The 19,271-nt window shown below is 43.1% G+C and overlaps 1 protein-coding gene across 2 annotated transcripts in view; it reads left to right on the forward strand.

Annotated features, from left to right (window-relative positions):
- The first annotated feature begins 10,623 nt into the window (after positions 1-10,623).
- Positions 10,624-19,271, forward strand: part of UST (uronyl 2-sulfotransferase) — a 263,751-nt gene continuing 255,103 nt past the window's right edge. The window contains exon 1 of one of the 2 annotated variants that reach the window (XM_033102766.1): positions 10,624-11,074. In XM_033102766.1, coding sequence (XP_032958657.1) covers positions 10,828-11,074 — 247 coding nt within the window. In that variant the 5' untranslated portion in view covers positions 10,624-10,827. The remainder of the gene's footprint in view (positions 11,075-19,271) is intronic. The other variant, XM_033102765.1, reaches the window with a different exon arrangement.

Raw genomic sequence — 19,271 nt, forward strand, 5'->3', positions numbered from 1 at the left:
GGCTTTTTTCATAATAGACCAATAACAGTGCATTACATAAAGTTCATCTGAAAAACAACTATTTAACCATTTATTGAAAATACTGTCTTTAGAGGCCTCATGTAAGTCCCACTTTCCCAGGCTGTTCTTACCCCTGCAGTCTCCTCCATCTACCATGCCTGACACCTGGCTTCTTCCCCACCAACAATGTGCAACAGACACATTCAACATAAAAGTATGCAAGGAAATCATAACCATGACTTCAGAATAATACCAGTCTTGGACCAAAAATAATTGCCAATTTAGTCACCTGCTTTACTCATCATACTTGCTTATAAGTAACTTTCAAATCTAAAGACCATTTCCACACTCAAAGGATAAAGATTTAAGAGACAATTTTAAAAATTAAAGAAAAAGTGTTCCTATTGGAGATCCAGTCAAAATGGCAGAGTAGGTAAATGCTCTGTTCACCTCCTCTCACGACCTCATCAAAATTACAACTAAACTACAAAACAACTACCGTTGAGAATCACCTGAAGTCCAGCTGAACCGAAGCCCTACAACTAAGGATGTACAAAGGAAGCCACCTCAAGACTGGAAGGAGGGGCGGAGATGTGGAACGGGCTGGTCCCACACCTGAGTATAACCATTAAAAATTGGGAGGGATTAGCTCAGCTGCAGAGTCCCCCTGGAGGAGCAAGGGGTCCCACCTCCACACCAGTCTTCCTAGTCCAGGGTTCCAGTGCCAGGGAGAGAAGTTCCCGTAACTTCTGGCTTGTGAAAACCAGTGGAGATTTTGGATGAGGGCGGCTGCAGTCCAGGCCCTCCTCTTAAGGGGCCTGCCCACAGACTTACTTGCTGATGGACTCACTTGTCCTGAGCTCCAGCGCTGGGGCAGGAGCTTGAAAGATGCCAGGGACATAGGGGGAGAAACTGAATTTTCTGGATGGGCAGCTTTCTTTCTGATGGAGGAGCTGGTGGAAGCCATTGTTTCTTTGTTGATCCCTCCCTGCTCCTGGCGTACAGATGCAAGCGGCTGCCGTATTTGCCTCTCCATCAACCTGCATAACATCCGTCATTTACCCTAATTCCCTGAGGCCTGGTTCCACCCAACTTCCGGGCACACCCAAACCCCGTCCAGTGGCTTTACCATATAAATGACTTGTCTTGGCTCATGCTGTGGACTTTCCAAAAATCTATCAAAGGTTCACAAAACCCAAACAAGCAGCATCTGCCTTTGGCATGTCCCGTACCTCTGGCTGAGCAGCCCTAAACCCAGTACTAGCAATAACAGGCCTTGGTTCGGGGCTTGACCTCTCCAGGCACCTTCAAGCACAGTGTGAGTGGCGTTCATCTGTGGATAGCTTTATGACTCATTGCTTTATGGTTCAGCTTGGGCAAGACACAGGCTGCGGCTAAACGTGGCCTCCAGCAGAGCCCCTCACAGGAGGCCCCAGGCCTGGAATATCCGGTGGCCAGCTTTGGACCCAGCCAGAGTATCACCCAGCTGCCTCTGGGTGTGACACACCCAAAGGGCACACTGGACAGGCACCAGAGCCCTGCTAAAATGAATCCTGCTGTGTAGGGTCAGGTTTTGCACCACAACTCCACCACTGTAGTCACCACGAGTACTCACAAGTAATCAGCCTGAGGATCAATCCCTCCTATTGATGTGCAGTCACCGAGGCTCAACTACAAGAGGAGGGTACACACAGCACACATAAGGGACACACCTGGAATACCTGGCTCAGGTGACCATGAAGACTGTACCATTGAGCCCCACAGCATACATACTACGTAAGGCCACTCTACTAAGACTGGGAGGCATAGCAGCCCTACCTAATACATAGAAACAAACACAGGGAGGCAGCCAAAATGGGGAGACAAAGAAACATGTCCCAAATGGAAGAACAGAACAAAGTTCCAGAAAAAGAACTAAACGGAATGGAGACAAGAAATCTACCAGACACAGCGTACCAGACACTGGTTATAAGGATGCTCAGTGATCTCAGGGAGAACTTCAACAAAGAGAGAGGAAACATAAAAAAGAACTAGTCAGAAATGAAGAATACAATAACTGAAATGAACAATACATTAGAGGGTATCAACAGTAGATTAGATGAAGCAAAGGATCAAATCAGCAATTTAGAAGGCGAGATAGCATAAAACACCCAATCAGAACAGCAAAAAGAAAAAAGAATCCCCCCCCCCAAAAAAAACATGAGGATAGTTTAAGAGACCACTGGGACAACATCAAGTGTAATAATAACATTCACATCATAGGGGTACCAGAAGGAAAAGAGAGACAGCAAGGACTTGAGAACCTATTTGAAGAAATAATGACTGAAAATTTTCTTAACCTGGTGAAGAAAATAGACATACAAGTCCAAGAAGAGCGGAGAGTCCCAGACAAGATGAACTCAAAGAGGCCCACACCATCATTAAAATGCCAAAAGTTAAAGACAAAGAAAGAATCCTAAAGCAGCTAGTAAGGCAACTAGTAACTTATAAGGGAGCTCTCATAAGAGTGTCAGCTGATTTCTCAACAGAAACTTTGCAGGCCAGAAGGGATTGGCATGGAATATTCAACGTGGTAAAAAGCAAGGACCTACGATCAAGACAACTCTACCCAGTAAAGCTAGCACTTAAAATCGAAGGACAGATAAAGAGCTTCCCAGACAAGAAAAAGCTAAAGGTACATGTCTATTAGCAATTACTTTCAGTAAATGGATTAAATGCTCCAATCAAAAGACATAGGAGGGAGGGCTGCATGGATAAGAAAACAAAACCCTTACATATGCTGCCTACAAGAGACTCACTTCAGATAGAAAGACACACACAGACTGAAAGTAAAGAGATGGGAAAAAATATTTCATGAAAATGGGAATAAACAAACAAAAAGTCTGGGGTAGCAATACAAATCAGACAAAACAGACTTTAAAATAAAGGCTATAACAAGAGACAAAGAAGAATCCAGTAATCCCTCTTCAGGATATTCAAAGAAACCCAAAATGCTACTTCAAGGGGATGTGTGCATCCATATGTTCATTGTAGCATTGCTTACAATGGCCAAGATGTGGAGGCAGCCTGGGTGTGCATTGATGGATGAACGGATAAAGAGAAGGTGGTACCTATATATAATGGAGTATTGCTCAGCAAGGGCAGAGAATGGGTTCTTGCCATCTGCAGCAGCATGAATGGACCTGGAGAGTATTGTCCTGAGTGAAGTATGTCAGACAGAGGAAGACAGATGCAATGTGATTTAGCTTACATGTGGAATCCTAAGAACAAAATAAACAAGCAAAAGAAAAGCAAACTCATAGATACAGAGAACATTTTGATGGTTGCCAGATGGGAGGGGGCTTAAGGGTAGGTGAAAAAGGGGGAAGGAATTAAGAAGTACAAATTTGTTGTTATAGTATTCATGGAGATGTAAAGTAAAGCATAAGGAATACAGTCAATAATATGGTAATAACTACGTGCCAGGTGAGTACTAGACTACTCACGGGATTCCTTCTTAAATTATATAAATGTCTAACCACTATGCTATACACCTGAAACTAATATAAGATAATACTGAATGTTGTCTGTCATTGAAAAATTAAAAAAGGGGGGAAAATGTGAAGAGGAATAAGAGATTTAAATTTCCAGGTATAAAATAAATAAGTCATGGGGATGTAATATATAGCACAGGGAATATAGTCAATAATATTGTGATAGCGTGGTTACAGTGTCAGATGGTTGCTGGACTTCTGGTGATCATTTCTTTAGGTATATAAATGTTGAATAACTATTGTGTACACCTGAAACTAATATGATAATATAGGTTAGCTATATTTTAATAAAAATCTTTTTAAAAATTAAATAACAAATTAAAAGAAAAAGTGTTTGTTTTGGAAATGATTTGAATATTGGATTTCTCTAAAGATTTGAATGACTTTACTTTTTATAGCCTATAACAAACAGTTTAACACTTAATTATATACTGCCTTGAATTATTGTCTAATTTCTTCACTTATGATCCTCCTATCTTCCTGAAGAGATCAAAAACTCTTTGAAAGCTGAACAACTGATCTTAACACTTTTCTGTTTCACTTTGGGGCAATTAGCAGAGTGATAGGCACATAATAATGCTAAATGTGTATTTATTGCATGATTGAAAGGAATATATTGCTTTTAAATTATGCTAACATGATTAAGAGTCTAGACAAGGATTTTTATATCAAAAATAGAAGCAAACAATTGGATGTAGTTTAGAACCTCTTATGAGCAATGTGAAAAATAAATCAGCCAGACAATCCACTCTACAGTTAGTGTACTAATTTGTACTGCCAAGGGATTTAAAAATATGCACCGAACAGCAATCTGCACTGTAAAAGTGATACAATTCTTACCTGTTAAAGTAAGACACTCAATACTTGGACATATTAAGAAGGGTTTTCTTTAATTGTAAACAAAGTTAATTTTTTAGGCTTTTTATATGCATTAAACAAAGACTTTTAAACAAAATCCCTGTAGAAATAAAAATATCTGTCCTGGGCTCTCCCTTTTGTCAGAGTTGGAAGAGTCCACCAAGTTGCAACAGTTCGACTTGCTTCACTGTTATGTTAGGACTATGAAAGGTGTCTGCACTTAGCAGTAACTTTTTGGATAAGTGGTTTCTTTCTGCAAAAATCTAAGTTATGTCTATCTCCTGTGTACTCCTTATATTAATATTGTTTTCTTTGCAACAACCATTTCATTAAAATAAAATCAAGAATTCCTGTTGAATGCTTGCCTAAGAGTTAAGAGGCCTGAGGGCACTGGCACCAAGGAAGAGCATTGTTAAAGAGCTTTTGGACAAACTCCGGTTGGTTCCTGTGTTTGGGGTCCCCCATTCTTAGCAAGGATGCAGCTTCACAAATCTCTGCTTTCCTTCTCCTGGCATGCTCGTCATTACCCCCAGACACATCTTTGCTCGCTTTCTCAGTCCTCATTACTCAGAATGCCCTCTGGGCTGCTGCCCAGCTATAAATCCTACTGATCCTACAATCCAGCTCAGGTACCACCTCTTCCGGGAAGCCTTCCCAGATGAGGTCTCCCATAGTTGTTACCCATTATTCTTATTGTCTGTTTCCCCTTGTAAAATGGGGAAAATAATAGTGCCTATCGCATGAGGTTGTTGTGAGGATTAAATGACTTAATTCATGTGAAGTGATTAGAATATGCTAGGAACATAGTAATATTGACAGAGTTTAGCTGTTATTACTAATTACAAAACATCTGAGATGTAAAAGGTGCTTTTGTTTAATGCTTTATTTGCTCGACGCTTGTTTATGTGTGTTACGCCTTGTCTCCTCAGAGAGGGAGAAGAGTAACGAGTGTGCACGGGAGGACAGCACCTCTTGCTCTTTATGTTTGGGCAGCTATGTATGTGCAGGAGGGTTTGCTGCACACTGGGGACCCTAAGCACAGACACCCTAAGACTGAGTTCCCATAGACGCAATGGCCAGGGATCCACAAGACTGGAAACAAGTGATGTTTCAACCTTGATATTAAAGCCTATTACCTCATTTGACTTTCAGTTCCAAGGCAGAGAAACAGACCAGGCTGGTTTGTGATTTGGGATTATTGTAAGATGGGCATTCCAACTCAAAAACTTTCCTGAAACAGCCCTACTTTTAGCCAAGCAGTAAAGAAGAGGGTCTGAATGCAGCCTCAGTAGTCTTCCAAGGCCACAGCTCAGAGAGCTTGGGTTTTCCAAATGAGTGAATGCCCCTGAAATAAGCAACAGTCCTGAAGACTAGGGCACTTCTGCCAAGGTGAATGGAAAGAGCAGGCTAAACCTATGGGTTCATATTCCCTTTATGAGTTCATGAGGCAGTCATAATCACAAGGACTAGTTGAATAGCTAGTTAGACTAAGGGTCATGAAGGTGGTGAGGATTTTCTTTCTTTCTTTCTTTCTTTCTTTCTTTCTTTCTTTCTTTCTTTCTTTCTTTCTTTCTTTCTTTCTTTCTTTCTTTCTTTCTTTCCACGAATATATTCTTAACTTCAAACAATTCTTTTGATGATCATTTGAATGTTCTGGCAGGATGCAGACCTGCTCTTCATTCCCCCCACCTCCCATCCCCAACTGGCCAGTCATGGAATAATGAGATTTGACGCAGTGAACTTTAGACCCTTCATATTAAAAAACTAACCTTTGCATTCAACAAATATTTATTCAGTGACAGTTACCCGTCAGCACTATCCTAGGTGCTAGAGACAGAGCCGTGAACGAATGACACAAAATCATAGCTCTCAAGATGCTTGTTTTGTAGTAAGGAGAGTTACACAACAAATTTAAAAAATACTGTCATTTCAGATTATGGTAAGTTCTATGGAGAAAATTAAAGAAGGCCACGGGAATAACGAATGGAGATGCATGTGTGCACTATGTATGGGGTAGTCAGCGGACAGTCCTTTGACAAGGTAACATTGCACAGAGACTGGAAGGAAGTCAAAGAACAAGCCATGTGGAGATCTGGGAAAAGAACTTCCTAGGCAGAAGGTACCACAAATGCAAAGGCCCTGATAAAGGTGCAAGTTTCATTTGATGACCAACAATGGGGCAGGACAAGTAAGGAAAAGTGATGGGAGGTTCGGTCAGGTCAGGTTGACAGTGGAGCCAGATCGCATAGGGCCTCGTAGGGCTCTAGAAGGACTGTGGCTTCTACTCGAGTGTGTTGAGAGCCATTGACAAGTTTTGTGCCGAGGAGTTACATTCTGGCTGCTGTGAGTGGAACAGAATGTAGAGCGAAGGTTGGGAGCTGGAAGGAGGAATGGCAGGGACAACTGATTGCCACTTGATAGTCACCTGTCCCTTCTTACTTTAGTAACAGAACCCTGATTGTTTTTGGTGGCAGCCATGTGCCCAGCTGAAATCTCTATGTCCTGGCCCTCCTTTACAATTGGACATAGTCCAGTGACTACATTCTGGCCTCTTTTTTATTTTGGATTCAAAAAGTGTTTATTACGTGGCATCTACATGATGGTTGCTATGGATACAGAGATTAGTATTAATAATAAAAAACAATGATAGCTAAATTTTATCATTCTGGCCTCTTTTGTTTCTTCCTGTTGCCAGCCTGGAACATAAGCATAGTGGCCGGAGCTCCAGTGGCCATCTTGAATCATGAGGTGACCTTTAAAATGGAAGCCACATACTGAGACTGGGTAGGACAGAAAGCTACAGTAGATCAATGATGACAGCATGGAGATGCCTCACCAACTCTGGACTGCCTTGCTTCATGTGAGAGATAAATACACTTCCATTTTAAGTCATTGTTATTTTGAGTTTTTCAGTTATACACAGCCAAACCTGATATGGGAGGTAATAGCAATAATCCAGGTGAGAGGAGATGGTGGCTTCGACCAGACTGGTAGCAAAGAAGGTCAGATTCTGGACATTTTTTTTTTTTTTAAGTAGAGCCTATAGGATATGTAGATGGTTTAGATACAGAGTGAGGAGAGAAAAACTAAGGAAGATTTCTGGGTTTTGCACCTGAGTGATTTCATTGTGCCATGATTTACAGATAAGCAGAAGGCTAGGGAGAGAGCATGCTTGCATTGGTGTTGGGGTTGGGTCAAGAGGCTCAGGCAGTGACAAGATGGCCTTACCAGAAGCAGGGAGGGACACAGTGAAACAGGAAGGAAGGTAGAGAGCCTGGGTCGTGGCTTGGTAGGAAATGAGGAAGCTTCTGTCCTACAGCTTCTGTTTTCTCGGTAAAGTATGAAGCCTGGTCATCAACTGAGACTGAAGGGATGAAAGTAGAGGGTGGAGATGGAGAGGTTTGAAGAGAGAGAGAAGTGTGAGGTAGTCATTTGAGAGAGTGAAATTGCTAGGCAGTAGCGAGTAAACATGGATTGAAATTTGTGCTAATTTAAAGTGAAGCGGGTAGGAGTGTGGTTTGTCTATCTGCAATCCAGTGGTGGCACTGTTGGGTTTCACTGGGTTTTGCCAGACAACACTGTACATATAAGAAAAAAGGAACAGGGAACGAAGGCGTGTTTGCAAGACAGATCAGAACAATGGATCAGGAATCAAAACTGGATAAAGACGGAAGTGAACACTCAAGCTGGGTGATGGATTAAAACGTTGAGCATTCTTGATAAGACTGCAAAGTTGCTAGAGTGTGGGCACTTCAGAAGCTAAGTAGAAGGATAGAATGTGATGATGGTCAGAGGGTGTGATTGTTGAAAATGAGTGGCTCAGGTGAGAGAGGTAAAAAGTCACTGGAAAGAGAAGGGATGAAGAAACATCTTTTAAAAACTAATCTGTTTTTTTCCCCCTCTAAAATTCTTCATGTTATAACTTGTTTCTTCTAAGCTGGACCTTGCCTCCTTGTACTTTCCTTGTAATTTTTCACTGTTTTTAATTTCATATAACTTTTATTCCCACACTTGCTTTTTTTGTTTGGAGGTATTTATTTCTTTTCTTCCTGCTCTATCTCCCTGTTAGAACCTCACTGTTGATCAGATTAGTGTCCTTACAAGAAAGATTTGGGAGGTCTCCCAATGCATTTGGTGAGAGAAGTCTCTAGACCCCAGGCAACCCTTGTGAGCACAGAGGATCTTGCACAGTATTTTACATCTAATGACAAATATTCGCATTATGGGGCCATCCCTTAGTACAGGTCCAATTTGTCAAAGGTGGTCTCTGAAATATTATGAAAATTGCTTTGCTCCTCCCATCTCTTTATCCCTCTTCATTAACTCAAAAGTGATTAATTGGGAACCTCTGCTGGCTACTCAGTGTGCTAATTCGCATTAACGGACAAGGACTGATTGGCTTAATTCTCTCAGGGGCATTCACATTTCTAAAATGTGCGTATTAATCTAACTAAATCTCTGATTCACGCAATCAATGTGAAACAAATCATTAGCACTCTATCTAGGATTCTTCAGGACAGAGCAAAGAGGCTTCCTGTTTCTTGAGGCCCAAAGCAACCTTCCCATCCCTGAGAAAGCAGGTTGGGGCGCCATAAAATCGGGAAGTAGAATTTGTGCGCAAGCACAGGCTGAGTCCGTGTGTATGTGTGTGATACTACCCACCTATTGATAACTCTCTCCCGCTTATGATCTATCTGCCTCTTCACTGGTTTCAAACCAGGAACCAGAAATAATCATGTGTGCATTTTGGTTAAACCATATTATTCTTCAATCTAAGCTCTTGATCTCAGGATCCTATTCCCTAATTTTCCGTAGAACAATTTTCAGCTCTCCATCATTAGAAAGGTTTTCAGGAGCACAGTCATAGAATGGCTCCTGGTTCTTTCTTTGCTTTGGTTGTCAGTCACTGGAGTGTGCAGCAGAGTGAGTAGGGAGCCAGAGATGACAGGCACCAGAAATTGAGGTTTCCGTTTCTCAGTGTGGCTTGGGCTAAATGAGTTCGATCTTATCCTCCAATCACCATACAAATTATAAGGGATAGGGCCCTGGCTGGGTGACAGTACGGTGCAGTGCTCAGTACAGTGGGTTTAAGGGTCAGACAGGTTTGGGGGCAGCTCCCAACCGGATTCCTAGTAGCTGTGACCTTGGACAAGTCACTTAGGCCTCAGGTGGTACAGCTTCTCTATATAGCAATAAATTATTCTTACTGCAAAGGTGGCTGATGAGAGCAGCCTTTTCGCGCACCACGCATTCAGATCAGCAGATCTATTTGATGCAGCCTTTCTTCTCCCGTAGGTTCTTTTTCAGGTCCAGGAGCTTCCCTCGGAGGGAAGGGAGACAGCAATGAAACGGGTATGAAAGGGCTGTTTCCCCTTCAAATCTGCTGGCGGTGTGACCTCCTTGAGTTCTCTCTCTACCTCCCACCCTTGTCTCTCTGGTCACTAACATCGATGAGTAGTTGTACGGTGAGCGCGAGCAAGAAGAAAGCTGTGTTTCTTCTAGGCGTCCGGGCGATGAGCCTGGCCCTCCGGGGAGTGTTGAGTTCTAATTTACATCACTTGCTCTGTCACCATCTCAGCAAAGCCTTGGATCTATGCCTAGTACCTTTTATCTGCTTTTTGCGAATAGCTCGGGATACAGAAGGAGAATCAAGTTTCTGAGATGAAAAAATACATATATATAGTAAAAGAAGTCGTGCTTCTTCCTGCCGGTGACTGTTTACGAGAGGGAAGTCAGCGGGGCCCCCAAGAGGTCGCTGGTGGTGCAGGAACTGAGACCAGATTGTAGAGAAAGAGGGAAGGAAAAAACACACCCAGAAACTTTCTTCCTTGTTGCGAATAATCGCCGCGCCCCCCGCCCCTCCCCAGGCAGAGGCAGTAACGTGACACCGAGAGAAACCCGGAGACCCAAGCGGAGAGAGGGAGGGAAGAGGGAGGAGAGAAGGCTGCGGAGAGCCGGAGGGAGAAAGGGGAGGAGAAGGAGGAAAACCCCTGTCAAGGAGGTGGAGCGAGGGGCTGGTGTCCGCCTCCTGTTCCTCCCTGCCGTTTTTTTAGAGGAGCCTGAACCGGGACAAAACACGCCGAGACCGACAGACACAAAGCCGGGGGGTCCACGCTGGCGCTGGAGGCGAGCCCCGGCGGCCGCGAGCGAGCCCGAGGCGCGGCTGGGCGCGGGGCGTGGGGACGCTAGCGGGCCGGGCGCGGGCAGCGCCCCCCAGACGGGGCCAGGCACCTCGGCCGCTCGGGCCGCGGCGGCGGGGACCATGCCGAGGAAAGTCTCCTGAGCCCTGCAACTTCGGCCCCTCCCCGCCCCCACCCGGGCTGCCCTCCGCGCGGCCCTGTCCATGTGCAGCCGGCCGGCCGGGCTCTCCTCCTCGCAGGCGGATGGGTGACCTTTTCCTGGCACGGGCAGGCTGTGCGAGGCGGCGGTGCAGGCGATGAAGAAGAAGCAGCAGCATCCCGGCGGCGGCGCGGATCCCTGGCCCCATGGGGCCCCTCTGGGGGGCGCCCCTCCTGGACTGGGCAGCTGGAAGCGCAGGGTCTCCCTGCTGCCTTTCTTGCGCTTCTCCCTCCGGGACTACGGTTTCTGCATGGCCACCCTGCTGGTCTTCTGCCTGGGCTCTCTCTTCTATCAGCTCAGCGGGGGACCCCCTCGCTTCCTGCTCGACCTGCGGCAGTATTTGGGTAAGGAAGGGAGGCAGGCGCGAGGGCGGCGCCGGCCGCGCAAAGTTGTGCCGGGGGGGCGGGGGAGTGGGGACGCGCCGGGGACCTCGGGTGCCAAGCCCGCGGGTTTGGGCTCCAAGGCTCCCGAGATGGGACGCCCGTGAGCATGGGTGCTGCGGCCCGGGGCGCCTGCTGCCTCCCGCGCGACCGTCAGCCTGTACAGAGGCAGGGGCGCCGCTGGGTTGACGGGCCCGACAGGTACCCCGGGGCGGGGCGCTGCATACCTTCCCCGCCTCCGCCACCCCATCTGGAGCGGAGTGCAGGCGTGTGTGTACGAGTGGGTGTATAATCAGGCCTGACTGTGTGCGGAGAAGCGAAGAGAAGGGATAGCCTTTCCCTGGCATTGTAGTGACCGAAGTCCTGTCCTGTTCATCGATCCCGGTCGTGACGGGTGGGTTTAGCTCCTTTCCAAGGTCGGTTCAGCGAATTCTGCCCCCGCAACTTTCTCTCCTGCCGCGGGCCTGGGTGACCCAGGGGCAGTTTTCAGGCTCGGCGTCGTCTCTGAGCTGGCTTGTCCTTTGGCCGCTCCTGCTCACTCCGTGGCCCGCAGCGAGTGGGACGTGGGGAGTCGGCTGCACCAGGAGGTCTGGGGCTGTCTGAGGGCACAGCTCAGCCTGGCCAGCAATGTCACCTGCTTTGATTGGACGATCCTCTTTGCTGTATGTGTCTCAAGCTAGAACGAGTGTGTGTGTGTGTGTGTGTGTGTGTGTGTGTGTGTGTGTGTTGGGGTGGGGGTGGTGGTGTGCTTGGTTTATTAGGCGCGAGCCCGCCTATTTTTAGCAAAGGTAAGGAAGGGGTTGTACCCAGAGTGAAAAGGCGGCTCCAAGAGGGAGGGCGTGACCCGCAGCTCCCTGTCCCGGCTCGGGAAGCGCACGCCCAGGTAGGTCCCCGCACTACGCTGGTTCGCGAGCCCTGGCCAAGGCAGGATGCAAATCTTTCACAAGTCTGTGGCCAGAAGAAGTCTTTCAGGGAAGTGGTAGACATTGGGAGGGGTCCAGCTTCTTGCACCCGACAAACCAAAGCCACCCGACAAACATCCGGCATCTGCCTGACGCGAGCGGGTGCGCAAAGGGAAGCCGCTGAAGCGCTGGAATCGTAATGGACCAAAAGACTCCAGCAGGCTGGATGGAGGCTGCCACACTTACCCACCAAAGTCTCTTCGTCTCAGAAGCCACAAGTCTCGATAGCACACCGTTTTCGAAGGAAAAACACCACTTCAGCAAAGTGACACATGTGCACTTTGAAATGTAAACGCAGCATTTGAAATGGGCATTGTGCATTGTACAATGTACATGTGCATTTTGAAATGTAAACGCCGATAAAGTAATGCTCTGTCCATATATAGAAGCTCAGATTTTAAAAGTAACATTTCTATTTCTTGAGAAACTTTGGGGAACTATGGTTTTGTAAGATGCTTTAAGGAAAATTAAAGGAAAATATTGTCCACGTAGATTTCCAAAGTACAATCTTGAGCATCTTTTATCCCCCACCCCCAGAGGATTTGGGATAATATGCACTTTTATTAAGGAGTCAAATCTCTTCTTTTCCTGAGTTGTGTATTTTGGAGTCTCATAGCTTTATAGGCTTTCAGACACCTGCTAGTGCCACAAAGGTAACTAAAATGTCATGGTTCTGATACCTTTCTTGGAAATGGAAAACTCTGGGAGGAGGAAGGATCAAAGGCACTACTGAGGGTGAAATCAAGAAACTTCAATATCTGTCACGTTTACCTTTGAAAAATTCAGCCAAATACACGTATCCAGAATTTAGTGCTGTCATTATATATTTCAAAAAATGAGGCCTGATAAATTTGGAGGCCCAGTTGGCAGAAGGGTGAATTCACAGCATTCACTCAGGGAACCCAGAAGAACTAAAGGATTGGACATTCCTCCTATTAGTAAATGATCATTAAATTTCTGACTGACATGATGGGTTAAAAAAAATGACGTCATTGTGAACTGAAAATAGGACACACTTGTCCAAATTTGGTCCCTGTTGTTTTGTTACGTAAATACAGTGATTTTGAGGAAAAGTGGGATTGTGGTCTTTAAGAGGGTCTAAAATATACCCTTAATAATACAAGGCCAAGGTATCTGCAGAATTACTTTCTCCTTGTTTCCTCCATTCTATTATTTTAGTGTCTGTCAAAACAAACTTTGTGGTCAGTAAACACATCCTCTCAATTTCCCTCATTAGCCAATTCTTGGAGGAAAATATTATTCTTAAATATAAATTCATGTAAAGTCAAAATTTTCTAAATCAAAATAATATTTATAACAAACATTTTTCTTGACAGGGTATTATTTTAATATCGTTGTGTAATATCGTTGTATAATGTTATACATCTGACACATAGCAGTTACTCAATAACTATTTGTTGAAATAACTGAACCTATTGTATCAAAATAGGTCGTATGCTGTTTAAGATCTTGAATATTGAATATTCTCATAGGAAAGCCAAGAGATGGGACCATTTACAAGAAAAGCTAACATTATTGTGTATGTGCCAGGCCATGCACATGCAGGATGAAATTGTATCGACACAGTAATGCTATAGGCAGTTTCCACTGTTAGTCCCATTTTCAGTATGGGAGAAATGAGGGCAAAGAGATTTGCTGACTTACTGAAGGACACACAGCAAGTAAAGCAAGACCTGAACCCAAGTATGTCTGATTCGGGTACTCCTTGTATAGTACTATGGGCAGTTTAAGATATAACATGGAAATATACCCAAGATGTAAGTGGGAATCTAAAAGAGTTGACTGGTGAAAAATGATCGTATTTATCTCCACAATTTCACTTTCTTTTTCTTGCTACTTCTCCTCTGCGTGTCTTGAGGGGTCAGCAGAGAAGAGAAATAATTCAAGCAGCTGGTGTGCCCAAAGTCTGCCTTCCTGTATTCATCTCTGCGTGCTGCGTCCGTGTACTACGGATCTCGACACCCCAGAGCCACACAACTGGAGGCGATGGGACTGGAATCTTAAATTCCTGATCGTCTCTCTTTCTCTACCAGGTGTCCTTCTTCTAGGCTAGTGGTTCTCTCTGTGTGGTCCCTGGGCCTGCAGCATCTGCCTCACCTGGGAACTTGTTACAAATGCACTTTCTCCGGTCTCATCCCAGACCCACTGCATTAAAAAGTCTGAGTGTGGAACCCAGCAATCTGTGTTTTAGCAAGTCTTCCAGGTGATTCTGATGCTGCTCAAGCTCGAGAACCATTGTTCTAGAATAAAGCATTGCTTTCAGGAAGCTTCCTACATATTTGAGAGGAAGAGGGGAGATGAGAGAGAGAGATACGTTATCTATAAAGTATTTTAAAGGTGATGTACATGGTTTCATTTTTTAAATTTCGACTTTTAAAAATGCATCTGGTTTGCTGCTTAAGCACCATTGTCTCAAGGGAAAGACCAGCCAACATCTGCGGCCCTAGCTGGCTTTAGACTTTCTGAGATGAGGAGATACAGAGAATGGGGTGAAGCAGGGCAACCAGAAAGTATAGTGTGAGGAAGGAAAGAAAAGGAGTCTGTAATGATGCTTTCTCTTCCCATAGGAAGCAGGGTCAAACTGTTCCTTCTTTCTAGTCAGTTTGGGGAAAGGCAAAGCCTGTTCTCCTTAAAGATACTTTCTGCCGCAACAAATTTGAAAAATGGAAAGTAAGTGTGGGGACAGAGCCCCAGAAAGCAGTTTCCAGGGTCTCGGCCTCAGATAGAAAGGTGCTGGCTCAGGTAGTAAATGGCCATCGACTGTGATCAAATGGCCATCAGCTGTGGCTAGTTGGGCGTCAGCTGTAACCAGTGAGCCATCGGCCACAAATATAACTGCTGTGGCTACGCTAGCGGAAAATGGGGGCCAGCAAGGAGATGGTGGCTGAGCCTGCCAGCGGCACAGTGAGGGTTGAGAATTGTGTTGCTCCTGGTTCCTGTGTCTCCAACCCAGCCGCCAGCGAGAGTGTAGTGGTGTGACTCCCCTACCTATGGCTCCATGGGAGACCCCGCAGGCCGCCCTGCATGACAAATGGCACAGCGGGCGGGGTCTCATGCATGACAGTAAGTTTGGGGAGTAAGCAGGGATAACTGTTGTCTTGAATTTTTCCTGCTTCGAATTGGGTGGAGGGAGGAGAACACAAACATACAATGGGGTAAATAGATGAATATAGCAAATGCGGTCCTTAAATTTGGAGACCACAGTCTTTTCAATTCAGTGAAATTTCATATTTTTTGAAGCGCAATTCAGACTTTGATTTTCTAAGGAAAACAAACAAAAATCAAATAAAATCTCCCCAGAAATTAGGTTATGGTGCAGCTTCTGCCACTAGCCTCATTACTTATGAATTGTGGACCTATCAAAAACTTGGAATAACACTCGTTGCATTGATGTAAACTGAATAAGCCAGATGGTTTACTACTGATCTTATGCAACCAGCAAACTCCAAGGACTTATCATCAAGCCTTGGATATGTAATTTAGCCTTTATGGGAACTATATTTGTTGGATTGATCTCAAATTGATACGCTTTCCTTTCCATTTTTAATTTATACTACTTTAAATGGATATATACTATTTTAGTTTTCAGAATTGCCAATCTTTATATATATTTAAAATGAGCATGACAGTTTTGAGTCAAAAAAAGAGAGAGAAAAAGAGGTAACTTTATCGAATTTAAAATTCTCTATGTTTAAATGAATTTAAAGGAAAATGTGAAAATAGATATCCAGATCTGTTCCAAAATAGTTTCTCTAAACCTTAAAAGACAAATTTAATTTTTCTTCTGCACATCATGTATGGTTTAAATATAGTACTCCAGGCCCCAGACAGCAATCTAGGAAATGAATGCATAAAATATGATGTTATCAATAGAAATTGTTGACATAAAAAGAAAATGGCATTCTTGTTCATAGCTGCAAATTTATCTTATAGGGTTGGATGGGGACACAGTAGCACTGTATTAGAGGAAGAACAGAAAATGGAATTGCACTGTGGCAGTCTGTTCCATAAACACATAGAATGAATGGTGAAAAGCATTCTGCCTTGTAAACTATTTTTAATGTAGACTAGTCTCAGTATGAATTGTTTAAAAATACATATAAATATGTATTATCTGGATACTGTCTTTCTTCAAATTCCTTGTCATCAAGCCAAGTTTAAAACACTAGTTGGTTTTGTATTTGAGAAACTAGAGTAAAAATGGTCAAGTTTTTTAAGTCCCAAGAGAAATAATATATTTTGCTTCCCCAAAGGGAAGCTGCAGGAGTAGAAACAGAAGCTTGCCCTCTCTGCAGCTCTACTCCAGTGATGGACAATGATAAAGAATCTTATTTGGTCGACTGTAGCCGCTAGAATTATTAGGAGTTATAACTTGCTTTTTTTTGGAAGGAAGTAAGACGACCACAAAATAAATTGTCTTATCTATATTTATTTTTATTATAGAAGTTCAACTTTAAGCAAACAGTGGTATATCTATCTCTATCTCTATCTCTGTCTCTATCTCTATATCATCTATGTCTATATCTATATCTCCTTTTATTTATCATAAATGGGGACAGAAACACTAATCTTTCACCAAAAATTCCTATTTGCAGAAGTCAAAAGTGTAGCCATTAATTGTTCATGAAAATTCCAAATGAAGCACATTTCAGTGTATGCTATTAATTTCTAAGCAGCTTTACTGAGATATAACCCACAGACCACATGATTCGCCCATGTAAAGTTTTAATTGCTAAATAGGTTTCAACAGTTTTCTTTTTCGTAGTCATAGGTCAGTGCAACCATAGCTGTAGTCAATTTTAGAACATTTTCATCACCACAAAGAGAAACCCACTGCCATTTAGCTATCACTATTCTTCTTTCCCCACTTCTCCTAAGAGGTTACTAATCTACTTTCTGTCTCTGTAGATTTGCCTATTCTGGACATTTCATAGAAATGGAGTCATTTAACGTGGTCTTTTGTGATTCTTTTCTTTCACTTAGCATATTGCTTTCAAGATTCATCCATGTTGTAGAATGTATCAGTACTTTATTATTTTCATGACTGAATAATATTCCATTGTATGAATTTTATTTGTCAATTCATCCATTGATGGATGTTTCTCTCTTTTGGCTATTGTAAGTAGTGCTACTATGAACATCTATATATAAGCTTTGGTTTGAACACCCATTTTCTGTTCTTTTGGGTGTATACCTGGGAGTGGAATTGCTCAGCCATAGGGTAATTCTATGTTGACCTTATTGAGGAACTGCCAAGCTGTTTTTCACATTCCACAGTGGCCACACCATTGTATATCCCACCAGCAATCTATGAGTGTTCTACATCCTCACCAACCCTTGTTATTTTCCATTCTTTTGATTCTAGCCACCCTACTGGGTGTGAAGTGGTATCTTATTGTGGTTTTGTTTTGCGTTTTCCTAATGATTGGTGATGTTGAGTATCTTTCCATGTGCTTGTTGACCATTTGTATATCTTCTTTGGGAAAATGTCTGTTTACATCCTTTTCCCATTTTTGAATTAGGTTGTTCTGTTTTTTGAGTTTTAAGTGTTCTTTATATATTCCGGATACGAGACCCTTCTCAGCTATGATTTTGCTACTTATTTTGAAATTGCAAATGATGATACTGGTTGAAACAGAATACTGTTATGTATTCTTTTCTATATCATAAGTATGCACCTTCTCAAGGAGCAAGAAATTCATTTTATACTTTAGTCACTTTCAAAGTGCTAAGTACAATGTCTGGCTATATAGTAAAACCTAAGTAAATTCCTAACAATTGGTTGAAAACAGGGACCTCTTCAAAAGAATCTTGGGGGTCTTTTTTTGCAATTATAGATTACTTCAAATATTAAACACTTTGGTTGTCTGCAAAGCTCTAACGTATGTTGATTTGTGGATAGCTAGCATCTGTCTATTTTACAGATGTCACAAAGATTACTGTGACTTGGATGTGGAATAAGAGCATAGCCAATTTTGAACAGGAGATTAAGGTATAATGGATGGGAATATTTGGTCTTTGTATTTGCTCACTAGAATGGAGCTGATGAGCTCAGCAGGGGAAAACATTTGGGTACATTATGTTCCTTATACAATGTATGAAAGGCTACCAAGGAAATCTTGAGCGTTCTCCTACAATTGGAATTCATATGCAGTTCATTTTTTATTTCCTTTGTGGTATAATATACAGAACAAAAATATAGGAGCAATATTTCCTATATATGTTTCTCGTTAGGAAAGTAACTTATGAATTTTAGGAAGAAATGTTGCTTTACCAAAAGGGTTAGAACTTTTTAGTAGGTTTTAAAAATATATATTATCAAAATAGGAAGCTTTAAAATAAGTACAGGCAGTTCCAGACTGCTGGTAGAGCTTAAATTTGAATAATTCGTAACTCTCAGATTAAAGAGCCAGAGAGCTGTTTGGTGTTCAGAGTATGCTATTCCTCTTGGTCTGTCTCTGGTATTATATCCGTTTTATCTATCATTTCCCAAAGATAGCCACCGGCTCATTTTTCTTGTCTCATTGCCTGCCTTTGCTTCTTCTGTTGCCTCTGTGTTGATGGTTTAAGAAGCTAAAATTCCAATGATGATCTCTGAACTCCTGAAGTATTTATTTCGTGATCACTTCTGAAGTTTTGACATTGTACCCTGTATTGTGATAATTTGTGGGCGAGCTGCTTGAAAGGAGGAAGCTTAGTCAGCGCTTTCCATCTCTACTCTGACACCTCTCCTGGGTGCTCTGCACTGGCCTGCAGGAAGTATCTGTTGATTCAATATATTATTTGCTAAGCAGACTGTTCTTCGCTAGGGTTCCTAGCCTGTTTTGTTTGGTCACTGTTTTAAGTAGAGAATGTGGCAAGGGGTGCCAGGAAAGATTCGAGCTCAGTTGATGTCTACCGCCCATCTCTTCTGGGCTGTTTGAAGCATATGCTCCAAGCAAAGGCATTAAAACCACCATGATATATAGTTCTATAAACATTACCTTCTGTGCACGGGGATCACTGTCCACCTCTTACCTGTAGAGATTTTGAAGTAAATTTGTAGGGCTCTCCCTGTAACTAAGAATACCTGAGATCAATCTAGAGGTTTGGCTGCAAACAACTAGAATGCAAACTTCTTGTTTCTTGTCATTTTCCTGAATCCAGTTGTTTTGGGAGTTTGCAGAATAGTAGTTTAT

This window comes from Rhinolophus ferrumequinum, chromosome 3, assembly GCF_004115265.2.
Source record: "Rhinolophus ferrumequinum isolate MPI-CBG mRhiFer1 chromosome 3, mRhiFer1_v1.p, whole genome shotgun sequence".
Classification (NCBI taxonomy): Eukaryota; Metazoa; Chordata; class Mammalia; order Chiroptera; family Rhinolophidae; genus Rhinolophus; species Rhinolophus ferrumequinum.